The following is a 20,934-nucleotide window of genomic DNA, read 5'->3' as shown; positions in this document are numbered from 1 at the left end:
GAGCCAGTGAAGAGGACACCAGGCCAACGCTGACTCTTGCTGAGCACTGGCCTTGCCTCCCCCTCTCCTCTTCCCCAGCTCTGGGGCAAGAAGGTGCAGAGCCCAGGCTGTGGTCTTGGCCTGTCCAGGGACTTCCCTCTCCTTTCACAGTTGCACGAGAACCGGCTTAGTGGAAAAGTAGCCAGGGACTCTGGAGAACTTCCAGAGTGCTCCCACCGTGCCAAGCTCCTTCATCCTCTCAGCAACCCTGTGAGGTAGGTGCTCCTCATATCCCTACCTCCAGGAGAGTAAACCAAAGCACAGACTGATTACATCACTTGCCCAAAGTCACACAGCAAGTGCATGGCCGAGGCAGGATCTGAACCCACACCTTCACCCCGGCTCCGCTGTACAGCATGCAGCTGTGGTGGTTTTGGTCCTTCACTTTGCTCCCTCACTCAACAGCGGCCCCAGAGGAACCCTTCACTCCCCTTCGACGCAGTCGCCCCCAAACACAAACATTTAAAAAGAAAAAGGAGTGCAAGGCATTCCCTCTCAGCATTAACTGGGCAAGAGAACGAAGCCCTTGGCTCTTCAAAAGGATGAATTCTACACGTCCCACCTCACATCTCACCTACTTAGCTGTCGAACAGCCAAATTGCTCCACAGGGCCCCAAGTGAGAAGCAAAATGTAATTTTTTAAAAAACCAGCATTCAAAATGGTGGTGATAAGTGCACACACTGCTGGACTAACCTTGTTAATCTCATTGCTGTAATGGTTCACTTCCTCCTTGAACTTCAGATCAATCATGTTAAAATCCCTCTGGTCTTTGCCCAGATGGGCATCCTGCCATTTGCCTCGGACCTCATCACATGAAGCGGCTTCTGGCAGGTTTAACGCAGCCCTGACAGCCTAGGAGGAGAAAAGGCACACGTCGGAGGCAGGAGCCATGGGAGGAGGGTGTGGGTTTTGTCCCGTGGGAGACCCAACCCTCTGCCGCAGGCTGTAGCCTCCCAGGCCCTCCTTACCCGCGGCCCGCAGTGGGCGGACTCTTCGATGACCCTGTGTCTCTTCACATCTGCCTTCGGCTTAACCAGAATGTCTTCCACCCCTGTGAAGTGAGACAGACAAGCATGGGTGGGACCGGGCCTGACCTGTCCCTGTAACCTCACTAGTAAGAGACTGCCACCATCTCTGAAGTGCTTCTCACAGGCCGAGCATCCTAATCCCCATTTTACACATGGTCAAATGAAGGCTCAAGCTTGATCTACCTGCCATATGTTACGTGGGTAGCAAGTAAATCCAGGGCCAAGTCACAAACCTATGCTCTTAGCCAGCAGCTCTATGAACACACACTGGATGAATGGGCTAGGGGTGAAGACGAGGTTCCTGATGAAAAACGGGGAAGGAAGAGAGGGAGGGAAAGAACAGCCTGGTTTTGATTCCCAGAAGGCACACGTCACAGGGCCCCCGCTCTCTAGCTGTGAGTATGGGTGCGCAGGCACACACCTGAGTCTGGGTGACATTAACTATTTCCTGTCCATATGTGTGAGTGCTACTGGACTCTAGAAGTCCCTCAGCCAAGATCTGCATGGGAAGAAAAATCAATAGCTGCACTGTTTAGAAGCTGAGCTAAAATATCTGGAATTCCCAATGCCACATCCTGGAGGCTTGAGGGGCCCTAAAGAACAGGTACGAGCAGGAGGGGAAAGAGACAGTCCCTCTGTGAGGAAGCCATCATCACAAAAGCGGGTGCTTCCATGGGGTCAGCTCCAGGCCTCCTTGCTGTCCCTTCACTGACCCCTGGCTGTAAAGGCTGGAGCAAAGGCGACTTCTCTAGCCCGCCCTTTCCCCAGAGCTGTGTCCAGCTTGGTCCTGCTCCCTTTCTCAGTCTTGTGGTCTCTGGAAGGCCTTTGCCCTCGCGGGCTGATTGCTCTTTGTACCATGGGCTAAGCAGAGCTGCAGGCATGGCTTGGTTTGTTGGGTGTGGTCCTCATCATGATCCGGGTGTGGCATCTTCCTCTACTTTTCATAAACTGTTCAAGGGCCCTCTTCACAATAAAGTGAAAACCAGGAAATAGCCTAAATGTTTAATTACAGGAACTGGTTAAATAAACTGTGGTACAGTACACAACTAGAATAATCTGTAGCCCCAGACCTGAGGATGTAGGCTTCTCTTAGGACATTTACAAAAGAACATTTGTAAATACATTCCGTAATGGGGAGGAAAAGATTACCAAACCATGTAGGGTAGGATCTCACTTTTTTCTGTATGTGTTTATATTGGCGGGTCTAGAAAGACACACATCAAATCAATATTAATGGTCATCTCTGATGACCGAATGCTGGGTGACTTTCAACTACTATCGTGTCTGTGCTTATTTTTACTTTTCCACAATTCACATATATCCTGTAACTACACAGGCCCCACTGCAGGCAGGTGAACAAGCCCCAGCTGAAGCAGGCCCAGGGGCCCCACGGTGGGATTGCCACCATGTCTGCACACGAGAAAGTCTGCAAAGCAAGGTCCTAGGAGTACTAAGAACTAGACAATTCCAACACTCGTTGTGGCTCATGCTCAACATGCAGCAGGTCACTTGCTCCTCACCAGAACACTGCAGAAGGGCTCAGAAAGTAACAGCACACTTGCTGGCTTTCTCAAGGCCAACTTGCTAGAATGGTGTGTGCTCATTTCCAGGGAGGAAAAAAGGCAGCTCCTCTTCCTCTGTTAGGATCACCCCGAAGGTCTGCCCCAACATGCTGATGCCCCTGCTGTATGGGGAGGTGTGGGCAGTTCTGACAATAGGGAAGGCCTACTTGTGGAGGGCAGAGTGCCCAGGGCATTCTGGAAGCACACTTATAGGAGAGAATGGAGGTGGGTTCGAGTGTGAAAAATCAGTCTCAGGGGCAGAAAACCATAGAGGCTAGGGTGGAGAATGGAATGGGGACTGAGGAGCGTGACAAAATGCTGGCTGTGGGGGAGGGGTGGCAAGCACAGAGAAGGACCAGGTCTGTGACGTGTTGTTGGCAGCCAAGAGAGGACATAGGTATAGAAGGAGCCTGTCCATCCCCCCAGAAGCTGCTAGTAGAGTCAGGGAGACATCCCAATGGGCGTGCTGGCCAGGAGAGAGGGGGGCCCCGGGACCACTCGTCTAGTACTCACCCAAGGTGAAACCTCTGTAGAGCTGAAGGTAGGCAGTGAAGAGGCGGGCCAGGCAGGTGAGAACCTTGCCGCTGGTCTCCCCGCCATAGATCTCATAGCAGCAGTGGACCAGGCCATAGGCGGAGCTCCCGTAGTGCGCCTTGTCCAGCACCCCACAGAGCAGCTCCCCTTCTCTGATGATCACCTGTGGAGGAGACAGCCACCAATGCTGGAATGGAGGTGACACCTCCTGTGTGAGCCACCCCCTCCTTTCTCTGTGTTTTATTAACCTTATTGTGTATGTCCCTCCATGGTAACCTGTTTCAAGTCCTGGATGGAAAGAAAGATGCAGGGAGTGACAAATCACTAAATTCTACTCCTGAAACTAATATTACACTATACTGAATAGAATTATAAACACTTGAAATAAAAAACAACAAAAAAATAAAGATGTAGGGTATAAATAGAATATATTTTTATCTAAATAAAGGAAATGAGGACATAGACCAATATATTTTTTTTTTTTTAAGATTTTATTTATTTATTTGACACAGAGAGAGAGAGACAGCGAGAGAGGAAACACAAGCAGAGGGAGTGGGAGAGGGAGAAGCAGGCTTTCCGCTGAGCAGGAGCCCGATGCGGGGTTCGATCCCAGAACCCTGGGATCACGACCTGAGCCGAAGGCAGATGCTTAACGACTGAGCCACCCAGGCGCCCTAGACCAATATTTTTAAATTATTTTTTTCTAGGGACTATACCCCCACACACACCCACACGTGCACGAACATTTCGCTGTTTACATGTCCCCCTGCACCACAACCCCACCCATACTGACTTGAGGTCAACTACCCTTTTCAAGGACCTTGTGACTAGAAATGAGAGCATCTAGAGTATAAACTCCATAACCACGACGTTGGCCTAGGTGCTCCCTCCCTTGGACTCTAGAAGTAAGAACAACATAACCTTTCTAACATCTTTTAAAGATTTTTTTTTTAAATTTATTCATTTAAGACAGAGATACAGAGTGAGAGAGAGAGCCCGAGCAGTGGGGAGAGGCAGAGGAAGAGGGAGAAGCAGACTCCCCGCTGAGCAGGGAGCCCGATGTGGGGCTTGATCCCAGGACCTGGAGATCATGACCTGAGCCGAAGGCAGACACTTAACCATCTGAGCCAGCCAGGCGCCCCAACCTTTCTAACATCTTTTAAGGCATTTGTACTTTCCAAAGTTGGGTTAAAGCATCAGAAGCTAATTAAAGGAAGGACTGCTAGCCACATAATGTAGCACACATTAAGCATATGATCTCTAAAGGGAAAGAAAAGTGGCAACTTCAGTTCTAAATGGAATGTCTGCTAGACCCTGTGACAAAGCACTTATGAGTTGGGGACTCAAGGCCTTGGAAGTCTTTAGTGTGGGGCCACCATCTTGCTCGCTTGCAGGAGTGCTCTGCCCCGAGGCCTGGTTCCTGAGGCATGGAGCCGGAAGGTGTGGAACCTCACAGCAGATCTGTGAGCTTGAGCCACTCAGGGGTCTCAAGGGAAAACACAGGTTCCGAATTTCCAAGTTTTGCAGAATTGAGTCCAGAGGCCTTCTGCTCCACAAGTGGGTTGTGAGGTTTATATGGAGGGTCAAATGCTAAGCGATCAACTCTGACCCTTTCTAAAACTAAAGGGACACCACCTTGAGCATGACACCCTCTATTTTGAACCATGACACCTGATTCTTCCTTTCTCTGTCTCTGTTTTAAATCGATTTGTCTAAACCTGGGACTAGATGTCTCCAACCCGCACAGCTAGGCAGCCATACCTGGGACTCGCACATGGAGTCAGGGTTAAAGCCAGGAACAGGCCGAGGGGACTCCTGCACCCAGGCTTTGCCGTTGATCTTCGCCTTTCCCGATAAGCTCAGTGGGATGTGGTCCTCTGGGATTATGTTTATGAGCAGTGTTGACACAACCTGGAAAGAAAAAAAAGATAATGCTGATTGTGGGGAGAAAAGCTGAGGAGTTCCCTTTTAGGACCTCCTGTCCCTGTTCATCCTGAAAAGCCAGACAACTCCACTCTGATGATCTGTGGGTGGAATAAGAAAAACAGACATTTCTACCTCTGTGAGACAAGTTGATCTCAGTTTTTTTTCACTTACATGGCTTAGGAGGGGGCTTAGGAACAGAAACAAACATATACCATTAAGAACTTCACTGGCCGCAAACAATGAATCATGGAACACTACATCAAAAACTAATGATGTAATGTATGGTGATTAACATAATGAAAAAAAGAAAAAGAAAAAAAAAAAGAACTTCACTGGCATTCTTATGCCCTAAAATAATTTTTTTCTTTTTGAGAGAGCGAGTGAGCGAGAGCGCACATAAGCGGTAGGGAGGGGCAGAGGGAGAGAGAGAAGCAGACCCCCCGCTAAGCAGGGAGCCCCACTCAGGGCTCAAACCCAGGACCCTGTGATCATGACCTGAGCTGAAGGCAGATGCTTAACCGACTGAGCCACCCAGGCACACCTCCTAAAATAATTCTTAAAGTGAACAATCTTCTAGACCTGAAGATTAAGTCCCTGAATAGAGCAAAGGAAGGAGAAGAAAAAAGTAAACTGCTGGGGGGTCACAGCAGAGAAAGATCTGAGAATGTAGTAAAAAAGTAAAAGCAACGACAGTGGGGTTGAGAGCTGGTGGGGGTCACAATGCTGCCCTCTGCCAGAGGTCAGCCCCAACATGGTGTCTGTGCCAGCACTGAGGCAAAGGTTGAAGAACACTCTTCAGAGGCATCCTTCTCTCATCTTCAGGCCACATCAAAATAGACAATTATTACACACAGTCAGCAACATCCTCCCAAATAGCTTTGACTGTCTGGTGGGTGCCAAAGAAGGAAAGGCTACAGAGACTAAGAACTGAGGGGACGCCTGGGTGGCTCAGTCGGTTAAGCGGCAGCCTTCAGCTCAGGTCATGATCCCAGAGTCCTGGGATCGAGTCCCACATCGGGCTCCCTGCTCGGCGGGGAGCCTGCTTCTCCCTCTGCCCCTCCCCCTGCTTGTGTTCCCTCTCTTGCTGTGTCTCTCTCTGTCAAATAAATAAATAAAATCTTTAAAAAAAAAAAAAAAAGAATTGACAACCCATAGAATGGGAGAAAATATTTGCAAAATATCTACGTATTACAGATCTAATAGCTAGGATATATAAAGAACTCCTAGAGCTCAACAATAAAAAGACAACAGCCCAATTACCAAATGGACAAAGGGCCTGAATAAATACTCCCCCACAGAAGATAGTACAAATGGCTAGTAAGCAAATGAAAAAATGCTATCATTAGTCATTAGGTAAATACAAATCAAAATCACAACGAGATACCACTTCACACTCACTAAGATGAAAGAAAGAAAGAAAGAAAGAAAGGAAGGCATTGGTATGAATGTGGAGCAACTAGAATGCTCATGCATTGCTGGTAGGAATATAAAATGGTATAGCTGTTTTGGAAAACAGTTTGGTAGTTCCTCAAAAAAAGTTAAAAATAGCATTACCATATGACCCAGCAATTCCACTCTTAGCCAAGAGAACTGAAATACATATTCACACAAAAACTGGTACATGAATATACATGGCAGCTTTATTTATAATAATCACAGAAGGGAACAACCTAAATTATCCATTTATCAATTGACAAACAAAATGAGTATTTCTATACAGTGGAATATCATCCAGCCATAAAAAGGAATGAAGTACTGTTCATGCTACAACATGAGTGGATTTTGAAAGTATTATATTAAGTAAAAGAAACAAGTCACAAAAGGCTACATGTTGTATGATATCATGTACATGAAATGTCCAAAATAGGCAAATCCATAGAGACAGAAAGTGATTGCCTGGGAATGAGGGAGGGAGGAATTGGGACTGATGATAAGAGGTACAGTGTTTCTTTTAGGGATGATGGAAATGTGCTGGAATTGGCTATGGTGATTGTTGTGCATCACAGCAGACATACTAAAAATCATTGAATTATACCCTTTTAAAAATCATAAATTTTATGTTAAATATGAATCATATCTCAGTAAGAAAAACATAGGAGTCAGACAAGAGGATTTTAAGCCTCTTCCTGCTATAACATTCTAGAAATGTTTAATTTACTTTCTGGTCATAAACTATTACGCTAGGGAGAAAAGACCATCTGCAACGTTCTCTTAAACTGTGAAGGGTAGTATCTATGAGATACTGTGAAGCAGTATCTAGGAGAATTATAAATGAATTTTTTTTATACTAAGACTCTACTGAACTTTAAAAATGTTTTAAAAGTTAAAAGGATTTCTTAAAAAAAAAGTTTTGCAATGTATATACCCTTTGACTCAGCAATCACACTGCTAGGAACTCCTCTCAAATACAAACCACAAGAAGTGCACAAATATAATAAACATGAGTGGGTACTCACTACAGCACTAGGTAAAATAGTAAAAACCAGTTTACAATGTAAAAGTCTGCCAAAAGAAAGCCAGTTAAATCATCTATGGTATATCCATATCATTGGATACAACACAGAATGGGTTAAAGAATGACGTGGATCTACGTGTTCGGATACAGAATGAGCCCTACAATATGTCATTAAGTTAACTAAATACATCACAAAGCAATTTTTTTTTTAAAGATTTTATTTATTTATTTGACAGAGAGAGAGACACAGCGAGAGAGGGAACGCAAGCAGGGGGAGTGGGAGAGGGAGAAGCAGGCTTCCTGCTGAGCAGGGAGCCCAATGCGGGGCTCGATCCCAGGACCCCGGGATCATGACCCGAGCTGAAGGCAGACGCTTAATGACTGAGCCACCCAGGAGCCCCATCACAAAGCAATTTTAAGAAAGGTCCTGCCTGTTAACCTAGCACATGAAGGCAGTTAAATGAACTTCCTGCCATATTCAGAGTGTGTCAGGGTGGTCCAAATTAAAAATACAGACTGCTTGAAAGAATGGAATTCCCTTTGGAAGGCCTGGTGGCTCATTCAAAGTAAGCCATGTTAAAAACCAGTCAAAAAAGGTCCATGTACCTGGTGGTCAGGAAAATTCATGCCTCAGGTACGAGGACGTCATGGATACAGAGGTTTAAAATATAAGCTCAAAACTGATTGTCAAATTTAATCATGATTCATGGTTCTCCTGAGCAGGTATAATATCCCATTCTTAATTACTTTCTATGAGAGTATGTGTGGACATGGAGAGTAGGGTTGGGGAAGGAGGGAATTTTTCCTTTTTCCTTTCACATTACTGTTTTTGTTTAACAATAAACTTCTGTTACTTCTATGGTTAAAAAGAATTTGAAAGGCAGTGATCTAATAACTGAATTCAGGAAGGTGAATTCAGGGACAATATACACAAATTAACTGTATTTCTACATCCCAATTGTAAATAATTAGAAAATTTAAGAAACAATACCATCTATAATAGCAATACCTAGAAATGAATTTAATGAAAGATGTACAAGACTTACATAATCAAAGGACATAATCTGTTCATAATTTGAAAGATTCAATATTGTAAATATGTTGATTCTCCCTAAAGTGATCTAAAGGTACAATGTAATCCCAATAAAAATCCTAGCAGGTATTATTTTTGTGGAAATTTACAAGCTAATTTTAAAATTTATATGGAAATATACAAGGCCAAGTATATTCAAGACAGTCTTGAAGAACAAAGCTGGAGACTTTTACCATCAGAAATCAGTATTATAAAGCTACAATAATTAAGATAGTGTGGTATCGGTACAATGGAATCAAACAGACCAATGGAACTGAACAGAGTCCAGGGAGAGACCCACATGTATGTGACTAGTTGATTTATGACACAGGAGATACTAAAGAGAAGTGGAAAAATGCTGATCTTTTCAACAAAGGATGTTATATTAACTGGACAGTCATATGGGGAAAAAAGGAATCCCCTACCTTATATCATACACACCCATAAATATCAACTCCAGGCAGACAAGTAGACCTAAGTGTGAAAGTAAAACAGTAAAGCTACTAGACAATAACACAGGGGAATACCTTTGTGCCCTGAGGACAGTCATACTTTTATAGGACTAGCCATGAATGGCAAATACTGGTGAATTATTAATAAAATAGCTCTGATCATTAGAAAATAGCACTAGGTAAAAAGGCAAAAATTTGGCAATGGACGAACACAAGAATATATATAAAAAAAAAACTTTTACCTATTAGTAAGAAAATGGCGTGGAATAGAAAGCACTTCACAAATGATGATACTCTAACGGCCAATAAGCATATGAAGAGGTGCTCAACCTCACTTGTCATTAAGAAAATGCAAGTTAAGGGGCACCTGGGTGGCTCAGTCATTAAGCGTCTGCCTTCGGCTCAGGTCATGATCCCAGGGTCCTGGGACTGAGCCCCGCATCGGGCTCCCTGCTCCGCGGGAAGCCTGCTTCTCCCTCTCCCCCTGCTTGTGTTCCCTCTCTCGCTGTCTCTCTCTCTGTCAAATAAATAAATAAAATCTTAAAAAAAAAAAAACCATAGATCTTATGATTCAGCAATTTGATTCCTTGGTATCTAGCCTACAAAAATGAATATATATGTTCAACAAAAGATATATACAAGAATGGTGATAGTAGCCCTATTTGTAATAGCCAAATGAAGACAAGCCACATGTTGTTCAAGAGTAAAAGGGTAAATATATGATGGTATAGTTACATAATGGAATACTACACAGCAATGAAAACGAATGAACTCCTATTATAGGATACCATCAATGACTTACATAGAGATATGATTGACCATTCCATTTATATAAAGTTCAAAAAAAAAAAAAAAGACAAAACGTACTTATAGTGTAGTGTTAGAAGTCAGGTTAGGGGCTACCTTTGGGCAGGGGTAAAAATGGATAGGGGTCTGCAGGGGTCTTCTGGGAGTGCTGAGATTCTAACCTTCTGATCTGGGTGACACTTTACAAAGCTATATTCACTTTGTGAACATCCACTGAGCTGTACACTTGAGATGTGAAATGACAGGCAAATTCTTTTTCTTTATATGCTCTTTCAACAAATGCTGAGACCTCAGATTCTTAAAATGGAGAGAAAAGCACTCAAGAGGCCGCATGAAATGCCCTGGAGAAGGAGCCTAAGACTTAATTTTCTGGGGCAGTACAAATAGACTACCCAAGCTAAGCTCCTTATCTCCTGATTCTAAACGTGGCTTTTCTCTGCAGAATCAGACTGAGTCACCAACAAATTCTCGGGCAGAGCAGTCATTCTTCTCTTTTACACCTACTTGCAAAGAAATAACAGCCTATGGCAACCTCAGAAGAAACACTGAAAAATCTCAACTGTGACACAAGTAAAACCTGGGCCTATTCTCTAGTTTTATTTAATTCAATAGTAGTAATCTGGCCCAGAAACATTATAAAATGAAAAAGAAATTATTCCTAACATGAACCAAATTATTCCATCATTCTGATCTTTGTCATGCCACACTTTTTCTCACATACTCGCTTAACACAGTTGCGACAGTGACCGCACATAGAATGCTGTAGTCAATTTCTGCTTTCAACATTAGGTCAGAAAATTTCCCAGACCACTCACTACATGGTCTTTTAAAACCACTATTTTAAACAGCTACAAAATATCTTCACAAATGGATGTTCCACAATTGCCTTAGCACCAATTTAGTATCCAGGTTTTTCTAATTTTCCACCACTGTAAGTGGTAACGGACTACTTTTTTCAAGTAGCTTTTTCTACATTTCAGATTGTTTCCTTTGGCTGGATTCCCAGATTGAAGGGAATCAACATATTTATGGCTCTAGATATATATTCTTTGTCCACTATTTAGTTCTATTTTGAGCACACAGCCTACATTTAAACAAAATTCTAATAAATTCTGGACACTTAATTACTTAAAACATAATCATTCACTTCCAAGAATTTCAGATGGCTTATAAAATAAAGACAAACGGAAATAATAAAAATAATATAAATAGAAATAATAAAGTAGACAAATACACATGGTCAACTAAGTCAGGGGTCAGCAAACTATAGCTTGTAGGCCTAATCTGCCCTACTACCTGTTTTTGTAAGTAAAGTTAATTGGATCACAGTCATGCTCATTCATTTATGTTTTGTCTATGGCTGCTTCCAAGCTACGATGGCAGTGCTGAGTAGTTGCAACAGAGACTGTATGATCTGCAAAGCCTAAAATATTTACTGTCTGGCTTTTACAGAAAAAGCTTACCACTCCTTGAACTAAACCATCCATACTTCTAGATTTTAATCTTAAATTGCAAAATTCCCCACCTATTCTGTTAAACTGACTTCCACTTCTGGCCAAGATAGAGCAACAGTGACCTGATGAGTCTTCCACCAAAAACAACAAAAGCAGACATGAACATGAAACAACAGTTTTCAAGACAATGGACACCAGGCAATGAAGGACAGTGATCAGCAGACAGAACAGACTTGAACTATTTATTAACCAACCCTGACATTTTTAGAGCACTCCACTTAACAACGGGCACACAGAATATTTACCAAGATACACCATAGTCAACATAACCTCATACACAAACATCAATAAATTTAAAAGGATTCCAATCACCCAATATATGTTCTCTTGCCACAATGGAATTAGATTGGAAATCCGAAACAAAGATATCTGGAAAATATTTAAATATGTGGAAACTAAATAATGGACTTCTAATTAACTCATGGGTCAAAAAGAAATCAAAAGGTAAATTAGAAAGTATTTGAATGAAAATGAAACTACAACATAGTAACTTGCGATGCTACTTAAGCAGAATTTAAGGGGAAAATTTATGAAATGCCTATATAAAAAAAAGGGAAAAAAGGTCTCATATCAACGATTCCAGCTTCAACCTTAAATGACAAGACAAAGAAGGGCAAATCAAACAGAAAGTAAACAGAAGAAAAGAAAAATTAGGATGAAAGTGAAATCAATGAAATAGAACCAGAAAAATAGACAAAGTCAATGAGAACTGGTTCTTTGAGAGCAAAACTAATAAATCTCTAAGCAAACTGATTGGAAAAAAGAAAAAAGACACAAATCAGGGTACCTGGTTGGCTTAGTCAGTGGAGCATGTGACTCTTGATCTCAGGGTCAAGAGTTCAAGCCCCACATTGGGTATAAAGATTACTTAAAAAAAAAAAAAAAAAAGACACAAATCACCAATATCAGAAATGAGAGAGCTGACCCACCTACAGATTCTAGATATAGAAAAAAATAGTAAAGGAATATTATGAATAACTTTATGCCTATAAATTCAACAACTTATGAGATGGGACAAATTCCTTTAAAAAACAAAGTACTGAGGCTCATTCAAGAAGAAACAGATAACCCGAAGAGCACTATATGTATTAGAAAGAAATTTTAGTTAAAAAAGCCTTCCTATGAAGAAAAGTTCAGTTTCAGATGGATTCATTGGCTAATTCAACCAAACATTTAAGAAAAAAATTATACCAATACTACACAAACTTACAGAATATTGAAGAGGAAGTATTTCCCAACTCATTCTATGAAGCCTGCATTACCCTGATACCAAAACCAGGCAAAGATATTACAAGAGAAGGAAACTACAGATCAATGCAGGCATATCTTAGAGATATTGTGGGCTGAGTTCCAGACCACCACAATAGAGCGACTATAATGACAAAGTGAGTCAAATGAGTTTCCCAGTGCATACAGAAGTTATGTTTACACTACATTGTAGTTTATTAAGTGTGCAACAGCATTATGTACATGCCTTTTCTTTTTTTTTAAAGAGTTTACTTATTTGAGAGAGTGAGACAGAGAGCATGAGCAGGGGGGAAGGGTAGAGGGAGAAGCAGACTCCCCACTGAGCAGAGAGCCTGATGTGGGGCTCGAGCCCAGGACCCTGGGATCATGACCCAAGCCGAAGGCAGACGCTTAACTGGCGGAGCCACACAGGTGCCCCTATGTGTACATGCCTTAATTTAAAAATATTTTACTGGGCGCCTGGGTGGCTCAGTCGTTAAGCGTCTGCCTTCGGCTCAGGTCATGATCCCAGGGTCCTGGAATCGAGCCCCACATTGGGCTCCCTGCTCAGCAGGGAGCCTGCTTCTCCTTCTCCCTTTGTCTACCACTCTGCCTACTTGTGCTCTCTCTCTATAAATAAATAAATAAAATCTTTAAAATAAATAAATAAAATAAAAATAAAAATACTTTACTGCTTCACTCATATGTGGAATTTAAGAAACAAAACAGATGAATATAGGGGAAGGGAAGGAAAAATAAGATAAAAACAGAGAGGGAGACAAACCATAAGAGACTCTTAACTATAGGGAACAAACTGAGGGTTGCTGGAGGGGTGGTGGGTGGGAGGATGGGGTAACTGGGTATGTTAACTAAATTGAATTTTTAAAAAATACTTTATTACTAAAAATGCTAACCATCATCTGAGCTTTGAGTTGTAATCACTAATCACGGATCACCATAACAAATATAATAATGAAACAGTTTGAAATTCTCTGAGAATTACCAAAATGTGACACGGACATGAAGTAAGCAAATGCTGCTGGAAAAAATGGCACCAATAAATGCAATGAAAAATGAAAAAAGCATACAAAACTGCTTGAATGCAGGGTAGCCACAAACCTTCGAGGAGTAAAAAACACAGATCCGTGAAGTACAACAAAGCAAAGCACAATAAAATGAGGTATCCTTCACAAACACAAATGCAAAAAAATTCTAAATGGGATGCCTGAGTGGCTCAACCACTTAAGCGGCTGCCTTAGGCTCAGGTCATGATCCTAAGGTCCTGGGATCGAGTCCCACATCGGGCTCCTTGCTCAGCAGGGAGCCTGCTTCTCCCTCTGCCTGCCATTCCCCCTGCTTATGCTCACTCTCTCTGATTAATAAAAAAAATTCTAAACAAAACTTGAGCAACTGAAATAAAAAATATATAGACAGGGTAATACCTCATGACAAGTAAGGGTTGTCCCAGAATGCAAGGTTGGGTTAACAACTAAAAACCAGTCAGGGGCGTCTCGGTGGCTCAGTCGGTTAAGCGTCTGCCTTCAGCTCAGGTCATGATCCCAGGGTGCTGGGATTGAGCCCCACATTGGGCTCCCTGCTCAGTGGGGAGTCTGCTTCTCCCTGTCCCTCTGTCCCTCTCCCCAGCCTGTGCATGTGTTCACTCTCTCTCACTCTGTTCTTGCTCTCAAATAAATTTAAAAAATTTTAAAATTAAAAAAAAACAAAACAAGAACAGGTTGCAGGTCCGCAGGCTTAACGAATTGCTAAGCAGGAAGAGATCTTAGCGATCATCACCCCCAACCCTTCGTATTCTAGATGAATAAAGGAGACCCATGAAGCCAAGATCACACAGCTGATTAGGAGTTAGGCCTTATGGCTAAACCTGGAGACCCAGCCAACAATAGAAACACACGCTCTACTGTACCTCATTATTTGATCGCCACATATACCATTATTTCATTACTTTGACAGGAAGCATAGCACGACGTCTTAGGAGTTAGGAATCCTGGGTTTGAATTCCAACTCTGTCTCCTATAGTCTTGGGCATGTCATTTAAGTTCTCTAAGGCCTCAGTATCCTCGTCTGCTAAATGGTGATAATAATGGTCTCTGCATCACAGGTTGGTTGTGAGGATTAAATAAGGTAACAGGGGCGCCTGGGTGGCTCAGTCATTAAGCGTCTGCCTTCGGCTCAGGTCATAATCCCAGGGTCCTGGGATCAAGCCCTACATCGGGCTCCCTGCTCTGCAGGAAGCCTGCTTCTCCTTCTCCCATTCCCCCTGCTTGTGTTCCCTCTCTCACTGTGTCTCTCTCTAATAAATAAATAAAATCTTTAAAAAATATATAAATAAATAAATAAATAAATAAGGTAACAGATCAGTAAAGTACTTGGCCCCTCCCAATGAAAATATTATTACTACCACCACCACCAATATCACTGCTTCTTACTACCACGTCTGCATTATGAGGACATCGAGGACACTGTGCAGTCCACTCTTAGTAGACACTCCCCTGAAATCACCCAGACCCCAGGAAAGAGAAAGTCATATAGATCATACAGGCATACCTCGGGTTCAGTTCCAGACCATTTGATGTGCCATTTCTCTACATCTGGTCTGGACTCTCCTGGGAATGAAATCTTTTATACATGTGGCCTGTTTCTTTTTTTTTTTTTTTTTTACTCCCAATTACCTGCTTTCCTGTCCACAGTGGAAAGGGCTTCAGGATGGCAGGAGGAAAGAGCTTCACACGCCCCACTTTGTCTGTGAGTCCTCGGTATAGCAGCTCCATATATTGCTCCCGAGTGAAAAAGCAACCTCGAATGGTCATGTTTGCACCCGAAACCATGTGATCTTGGATCAACCCCGCCAATGGCTGGCCATCCTACAAACCAGAAGAGGTAAGAAAGAAGGCAAATATGAAATCACATTCTAATTCCTAATCATCTGCTTGGAAGCCATATACTAGTAACAGCCCTCCCCTCTACTCCTGTATGGTTCTGCCCACAGCCTCACTAGGCCCAGGCTTGGGCCTCCCATCTGGAGAGCAAACTGCCTCCCAAAGCACATAACCTGGGCTTCCTGACCGGTCTCCACCTTTTACATTTGCCCATTGTTCAAGATCAAAACAGCTCCAACTCATCCAGTTCCCCAAGCCTTCTCTCCATAATCCCATCTGGTTCTAGTTACTCCAGTATATTTTTGGCATCTTTGCATAAATTTGGTCTAGCTGCAATTTGCTGTGTTCTTGCTTTTATATTTTGGTTTTATGCTCTAGTATTTTTCACACATTTCTGGCCTGTTTTCCTCTAAATCAGTCATCCATTCAATAAATATTTATTGAGAGAATACTATAAGCCCAGACATTTGGGTTAGCCCTCCAATCTACTCCAGTGGACCAAAGAGACATGATCCTTTATGGTGAGGAAGAACTAGACAATCAACAAATGATTGGATGAATACATTATCACAAAGAGTTTTAAATATCTTGGAGGAAAATAACAGATGGGTCATCATATAGATTAGAGGTAGGGGGATGGTCAGAAAGGATCTTTCAGGGGCAGTATTACAGGGCCCTGAGTATTACTGACTTAAGCGTCAGCTCTCTAAGGGGTAGGGAGTCAGCCAGAGGAACCTCGAGAGGCTTGAGAGGGCCTTGCTGTGCATGACTATGGGAGAAAAGAATGCTCACTACAAGTGTCTCTTCACAATGTAGCACATGTTCATGGCGGGGCCTTTAATAGAAGCTGTTATCTACCAGATGCCCAAACAAGGGCTTTTATGTAAGCCCCAGTGCGTTCATCTCATTTGAAACTTTTCACAGACTAAGCCTTAGTCTCCTGCAACTTATCTGGAGGTCTGTGTTCATGGCAACGTAAGGCACACTAACGTAAAAATAGCTATGCCCACTGACATGCTCTAAGAAGCAGTGTTTGCAAACTTTTCAGTGTTTATGGGAACTTGAGAAAAATCTGTGCCTTGGATCTAAAGACTGTTATCATTTGATTACTTGTTAAATACTATCCAATATTATGGCCAGGTTTCATAACTAAGCTAGCTAAAGGAACTCACAAATGCAGCCATGGAGAAATGCCAGGAATTTAACCACATGTACTAATTCAAAGGATAAAAAAGATGCTTGTCAAATAGTGGACATACTGTGGCAATGGGCTCTATATAAACTCAAAGACAATTATTACAGATGGGCTGAATAGACAAGGCAAGGTCAGATGGTGCACACAGCCTCTCTTACGAAGGCTTTGAGTTAAGAGCAGGAATAAAAAATTATACTCTGCATCTTGTTCCAAAGACAAGGTCTTATTTTCCTTGGGGGATGGAGAACCCAAACCAGTATTACGCATTTGCCTCATCCCACAATCTTTGGGGGCAGATAGAGATTTTTCCTTTTGTTTTCTTCCTTTAAAGAACATAATTACAAGTTATGTGATCTATTCAGTGCCTTCCCTATTCTCCATCCAGATTTCTCCATGACTAGAAAATTACCTTAATGGCTAAATTGCTTGCAATGCAATAATCATGAATCGTAGGGAGGAATGCTGATTAAAGCAATTTACTAAGGGCCTACTTATAATTCTGGATTTCCCAAATCCTGCTTAGGATCAGAAAGACCATCTCTCAATCAAAAACCCAGATAATTGTGAGCTATCCTATTCCACCTAATATCACAGCAAAATGACATTACAATTAATTCCTTTGGTCAGGATGCTTTGAGAATTAGGGTATTCTGTGACTTGAATTTTCTGGCTAAGTGGATAGTCAGGAGACTCTCAAACCTTGTTAAAAACTTTCCACAAGGCACTGGCCCTCAAAAAATACAACAAACATAAGAAAAAAATCCACAAAGAAACACATCAATGAAAAGTTCAACTGTTTTCTCGGGAAAGAAAGAGCTGGTATCATTCACCTCCTATTTTAAGTAAGAAAATAACCTGCAACTCTACTAAACACATAAACAATAAAATTAAATGTCCTTTAATCGGGTACTATGGTTAATCAAGGAACAGAAACTGGAAAACAGAAGAAATAGAAGGGAAATGGAAATAAGGAAAATAAAAATACACCAAGAAAAATTATCTCCTCTCTCCCAAAAAATGACTTTCCTAGTGTAACAAAGCCAGTTCCTGTTCTCTTAGGACTTTACCACCGAAGTACTTTAAGACATGTTGCATTTTTACAACCATTAGCAAAAACAGATTCCATGTCTTGGCATTTACACTAAGGACTAAATGAAACTGATCAAGAATCAAAAGCTCTGTACCTCTGACTAAGGAAACTGGTGGAAAGTGAAGTGAACCCTCGGGTCATCCCCTAGAAGTTTCTTCCCCCTAAGAACTTAATTTGTTGATGTAAGCTTATTTATCTGGGTTCTGCCTGTCTCCTGACCTAAAATTGGTGGGCATGTGAACACATGCTGAGGCACATCTGGATTTAGAAAGGTCAGCCCTTTGAAGGACACGGTGTAAGCATGAAGCCCTTGTATGACTTTATTCAATCAAAATGAAGTACGGAACATTCAAGTTCACTGGTCTGAGAACTTCAGAGCACCCCAACTCCCCATTCCAACCCCCCTCATGTCCAGCGGTCACTCTGCCAGCCACAAGTGACCCACCTGCTGTTCCCTGGTAGTGTCCCCTATGGTGAAATGTGACCCTGCCTCTAGAGTCCTGGGATCCACTTCCTGCCACGTGGCCTTACCCAGCCCCAGCCCTGCCTGGTAAGTGAGGCTAATGACCCATGATGCTGAGTACATGGGCTTGGGAGTCAAAGGTGCTGGGTTCAAGTGCTGGCCTCGTCGCTGGCTGGCAAGTCACTTGTGTGTCCTCATCGGAAAACCGCACTTATCTCATAAGTTGTCGTGAGGACTGAGAGAACGTCTGCAAACAGCTTAGAGCAGTGCCTGCTGTACGGGGGCCGCTCCGTGCATGGTGGCTTTTACTGCCGCCTCAGCGACAGCCACGACTCTTATTGACATGAAAAGGCAAAAAATCAATTAAGTTAGTAAAATGATTATTCTAACTTCCAAGGAACCTCAGTGGGCCTTTAATCCCTCCTTCCTACTTTTAGCGCCTTCACTAATCCAGCGCTGGCTGAAGCGGGCAGAGAAGGGAACGAGAGTTAAACTCAAACAGCTGGGTCCAGCGTGAAGCCGCAACAGCGTGTCTGGTGCGAACAAGGCCGGGGCGCTGGGTCCCTGGGCCCCTGGCCAGGGCCTGCTGCCCTAGGTGGCTGGGGACTGCTGGGAAGAGAAGTTCCCAGGCGGGGAGGGCACTGGCTGATGCCGGACATCTCCGAGCAGCCTCCCGTGCTCACCTGCCTGCAGAAGTCCCATCTGCTCTGCAGAAGGGCGGCAAGAGCCGCGGAGGTGGAAAGCAGCAGAGCCCTGAGGAGCTGGGGGCTCCCTGTAACTTCCTCCACCTTCCCAGCGGTGTCGTGCTGCAAGTTACAGCACTCCTTCGTCTTCTCCATGTGTAACCGTGGACACTAACAGCACCTGCTCCAAGGGCTGCGCAACGGTGAAAAGGGGAAGCCTCCCAAGTACTTTGCACAGGGTCTAGCATTGACGAAATGCTTGGCAAATGGCAGCTATAATTCCATGTTACTATTACTACTGATTCTTTCACATGCCACCACAACCCAAGTGAATGACATATAATTGTGAATCACTGTGACACAAACGGTTGATAATTTTAAAGGCCTCAGGCCTTAGGATGGGTAGTGAGGGGTTAAGTGGCATCTGGAACATACTTGGTTTTCTTTCATGCAGGCTGGCTCTATCCCCACTCTTGTTCCCATGAACACTCATTGACTCAGGTCCCTGCCACTTAATAGAATGGATCGGCTGGGAAAGGAAGCTGAATCATTCCTCATGCACCCCACCAGACAGCCATGACCACATGGGTCTGCTTTTAAGGACCAACCTCAGAGAGAGAAGGAAGGGATTCAAAGAGGAGACACCTTCATGGGCTAGAGGGATCTCATTGTGGGCCCTCATGATTAAGTTGTCTCTTAAAACTCATGCCTGTCAGAACAAAGGATCAAAGTCCTCTGGGGATCATGAGGACCATCACAGTTGGGATGCTTATGCTTGCCAGTGGCTAATAAACTGTAGAATCCAAACATAAGTCCGGAAGACAAGACCTATTACACAGCTACTAGTTGCTACCCTCTAAGCAGCTAGAGGGCTGAAAGCCCCACCTGGAAGAAGCCAGAACCCTCTCTTCCACGGGCCCCTGCCCTGGAGCTACCCACTGACCCCAGAAGCTGGCAAGAGCCCAGACCTAAAGTGCCAAGTTGTGCCAGCGATGACCACGGAACGGCCTCAAGGTCAGACCTACCTTGGGAACAAGGTACTGCTGATCCGTGCAGGCCAGGACATGGGCCTCAGCCCGGCCCAGTTCGCTCTGGGGGAAGTGAGCATTCATCTCATCTCCATCAAAGTCAGCGTTATATGCCTTGCAGTTGGCATAGTGGAGCCGCAGGACTTTCTCTTCAGGCAGGATGCGGGCGTGGTGTGCCTGGATAGAGGGTCTGTGCAGGGTGGGCTGTCGGTTCAGCAGGAGGATGTCTCCATTCTTCACATGCCGGCACACCTGGGGGCAGAGCAAAGAAAACTGGAGTCAAACCCTAGAAATCTCTGAGAAATAGCTACGAGCCCAGCATAGCCCTGATCCTGGCTCTGGGCTCAGAGATGCAAGCAATAGAGGAGGCTCCAGGCCCCTGTCCAGTAGTCTCTGTTTTCTTCAGAGGGACATAACCTTTCCGGAGTCTTGGATTCCTCTGGCTATTGGTCTAGGGAAAGAAATGGACACATCTGAAGACAGCATATCTGCACGTAACTGTGAAACCCTTGGCTTGAAAGGGCCTGGCAGACCTCTGGAATCCCCCCTCCCACAGTCACATGGGAGTACACTAGTCTAAACGCGAATCCCACGTTTTAGAACTACCTGACCCAACCTCAAATGGTAGAGCCTGGGAACACAGGGTTCTGACCCCTACTTTAATGCCTTCTGAAAACATTCTTTCACACTTAAAACATTAATAAGAAATTTAAATTGCCATAGTCTTTTGGGAAAGCAATCTGACAATAGATTTAAGAACATTTAAAACTCATTTCCTAAATAAATATATATTAAACCTTCAAAAAAAAATAAAGTAAATGATAAAGTCAAATAAAAATAAATAAAACTCATTTCCTTTTGGCATTTCACAAGGAAAAAAAGTACCAATGTAAAGTTACATAAACATATATGTTTAAGCAGCAGTGTTTACAGTGGAAAAACCTGGAATAACTTGGGCTGC

At 43.3% G+C, this 20,934-nt stretch overlaps 1 protein-coding gene across 2 annotated transcripts in view; it reads right to left on the bottom strand.

Annotated features, from left to right (window-relative positions):
* The window catches only part of POLR1A (RNA polymerase I subunit A), an 82,495-nt gene that overhangs the window by 34,243 nt on the left and 27,318 nt on the right, over positions 1–20,934 (bottom strand). For both annotated transcript variants that reach the window (XM_032410528.1, XM_032410527.1), the window contains exons 13-18: positions 19,971–20,225; positions 15,308–15,499; positions 4,926–5,075; positions 3,144–3,327; positions 1,009–1,091; positions 734–892 (exon numbers count right to left, since the gene is read on the bottom strand). In XM_032410528.1, coding sequence (XP_032266419.1) covers positions 734–892; positions 1,009–1,091; positions 3,144–3,327; positions 4,926–5,075; positions 15,308–15,499; positions 19,971–20,225 — 1,023 coding nt within the window. The remainder of the gene's footprint in view (positions 1–733; positions 893–1,008; positions 1,092–3,143; positions 3,328–4,925; positions 5,076–15,307; positions 15,500–19,970; positions 20,226–20,934) is intronic.

Source organism: Phoca vitulina, unplaced genomic scaffold (assembly GCF_004348235.1).
Source record: "Phoca vitulina isolate PV1807 unplaced genomic scaffold, GSC_HSeal_1.0 scaffold12, whole genome shotgun sequence".
Classification (NCBI taxonomy): domain Eukaryota; kingdom Metazoa; phylum Chordata; class Mammalia; order Carnivora; family Phocidae; genus Phoca; species Phoca vitulina.
The sequence above is the reverse complement of the archived record's forward strand: the minus strand, read 5'-3'. Positions and strand labels throughout refer to the sequence as shown.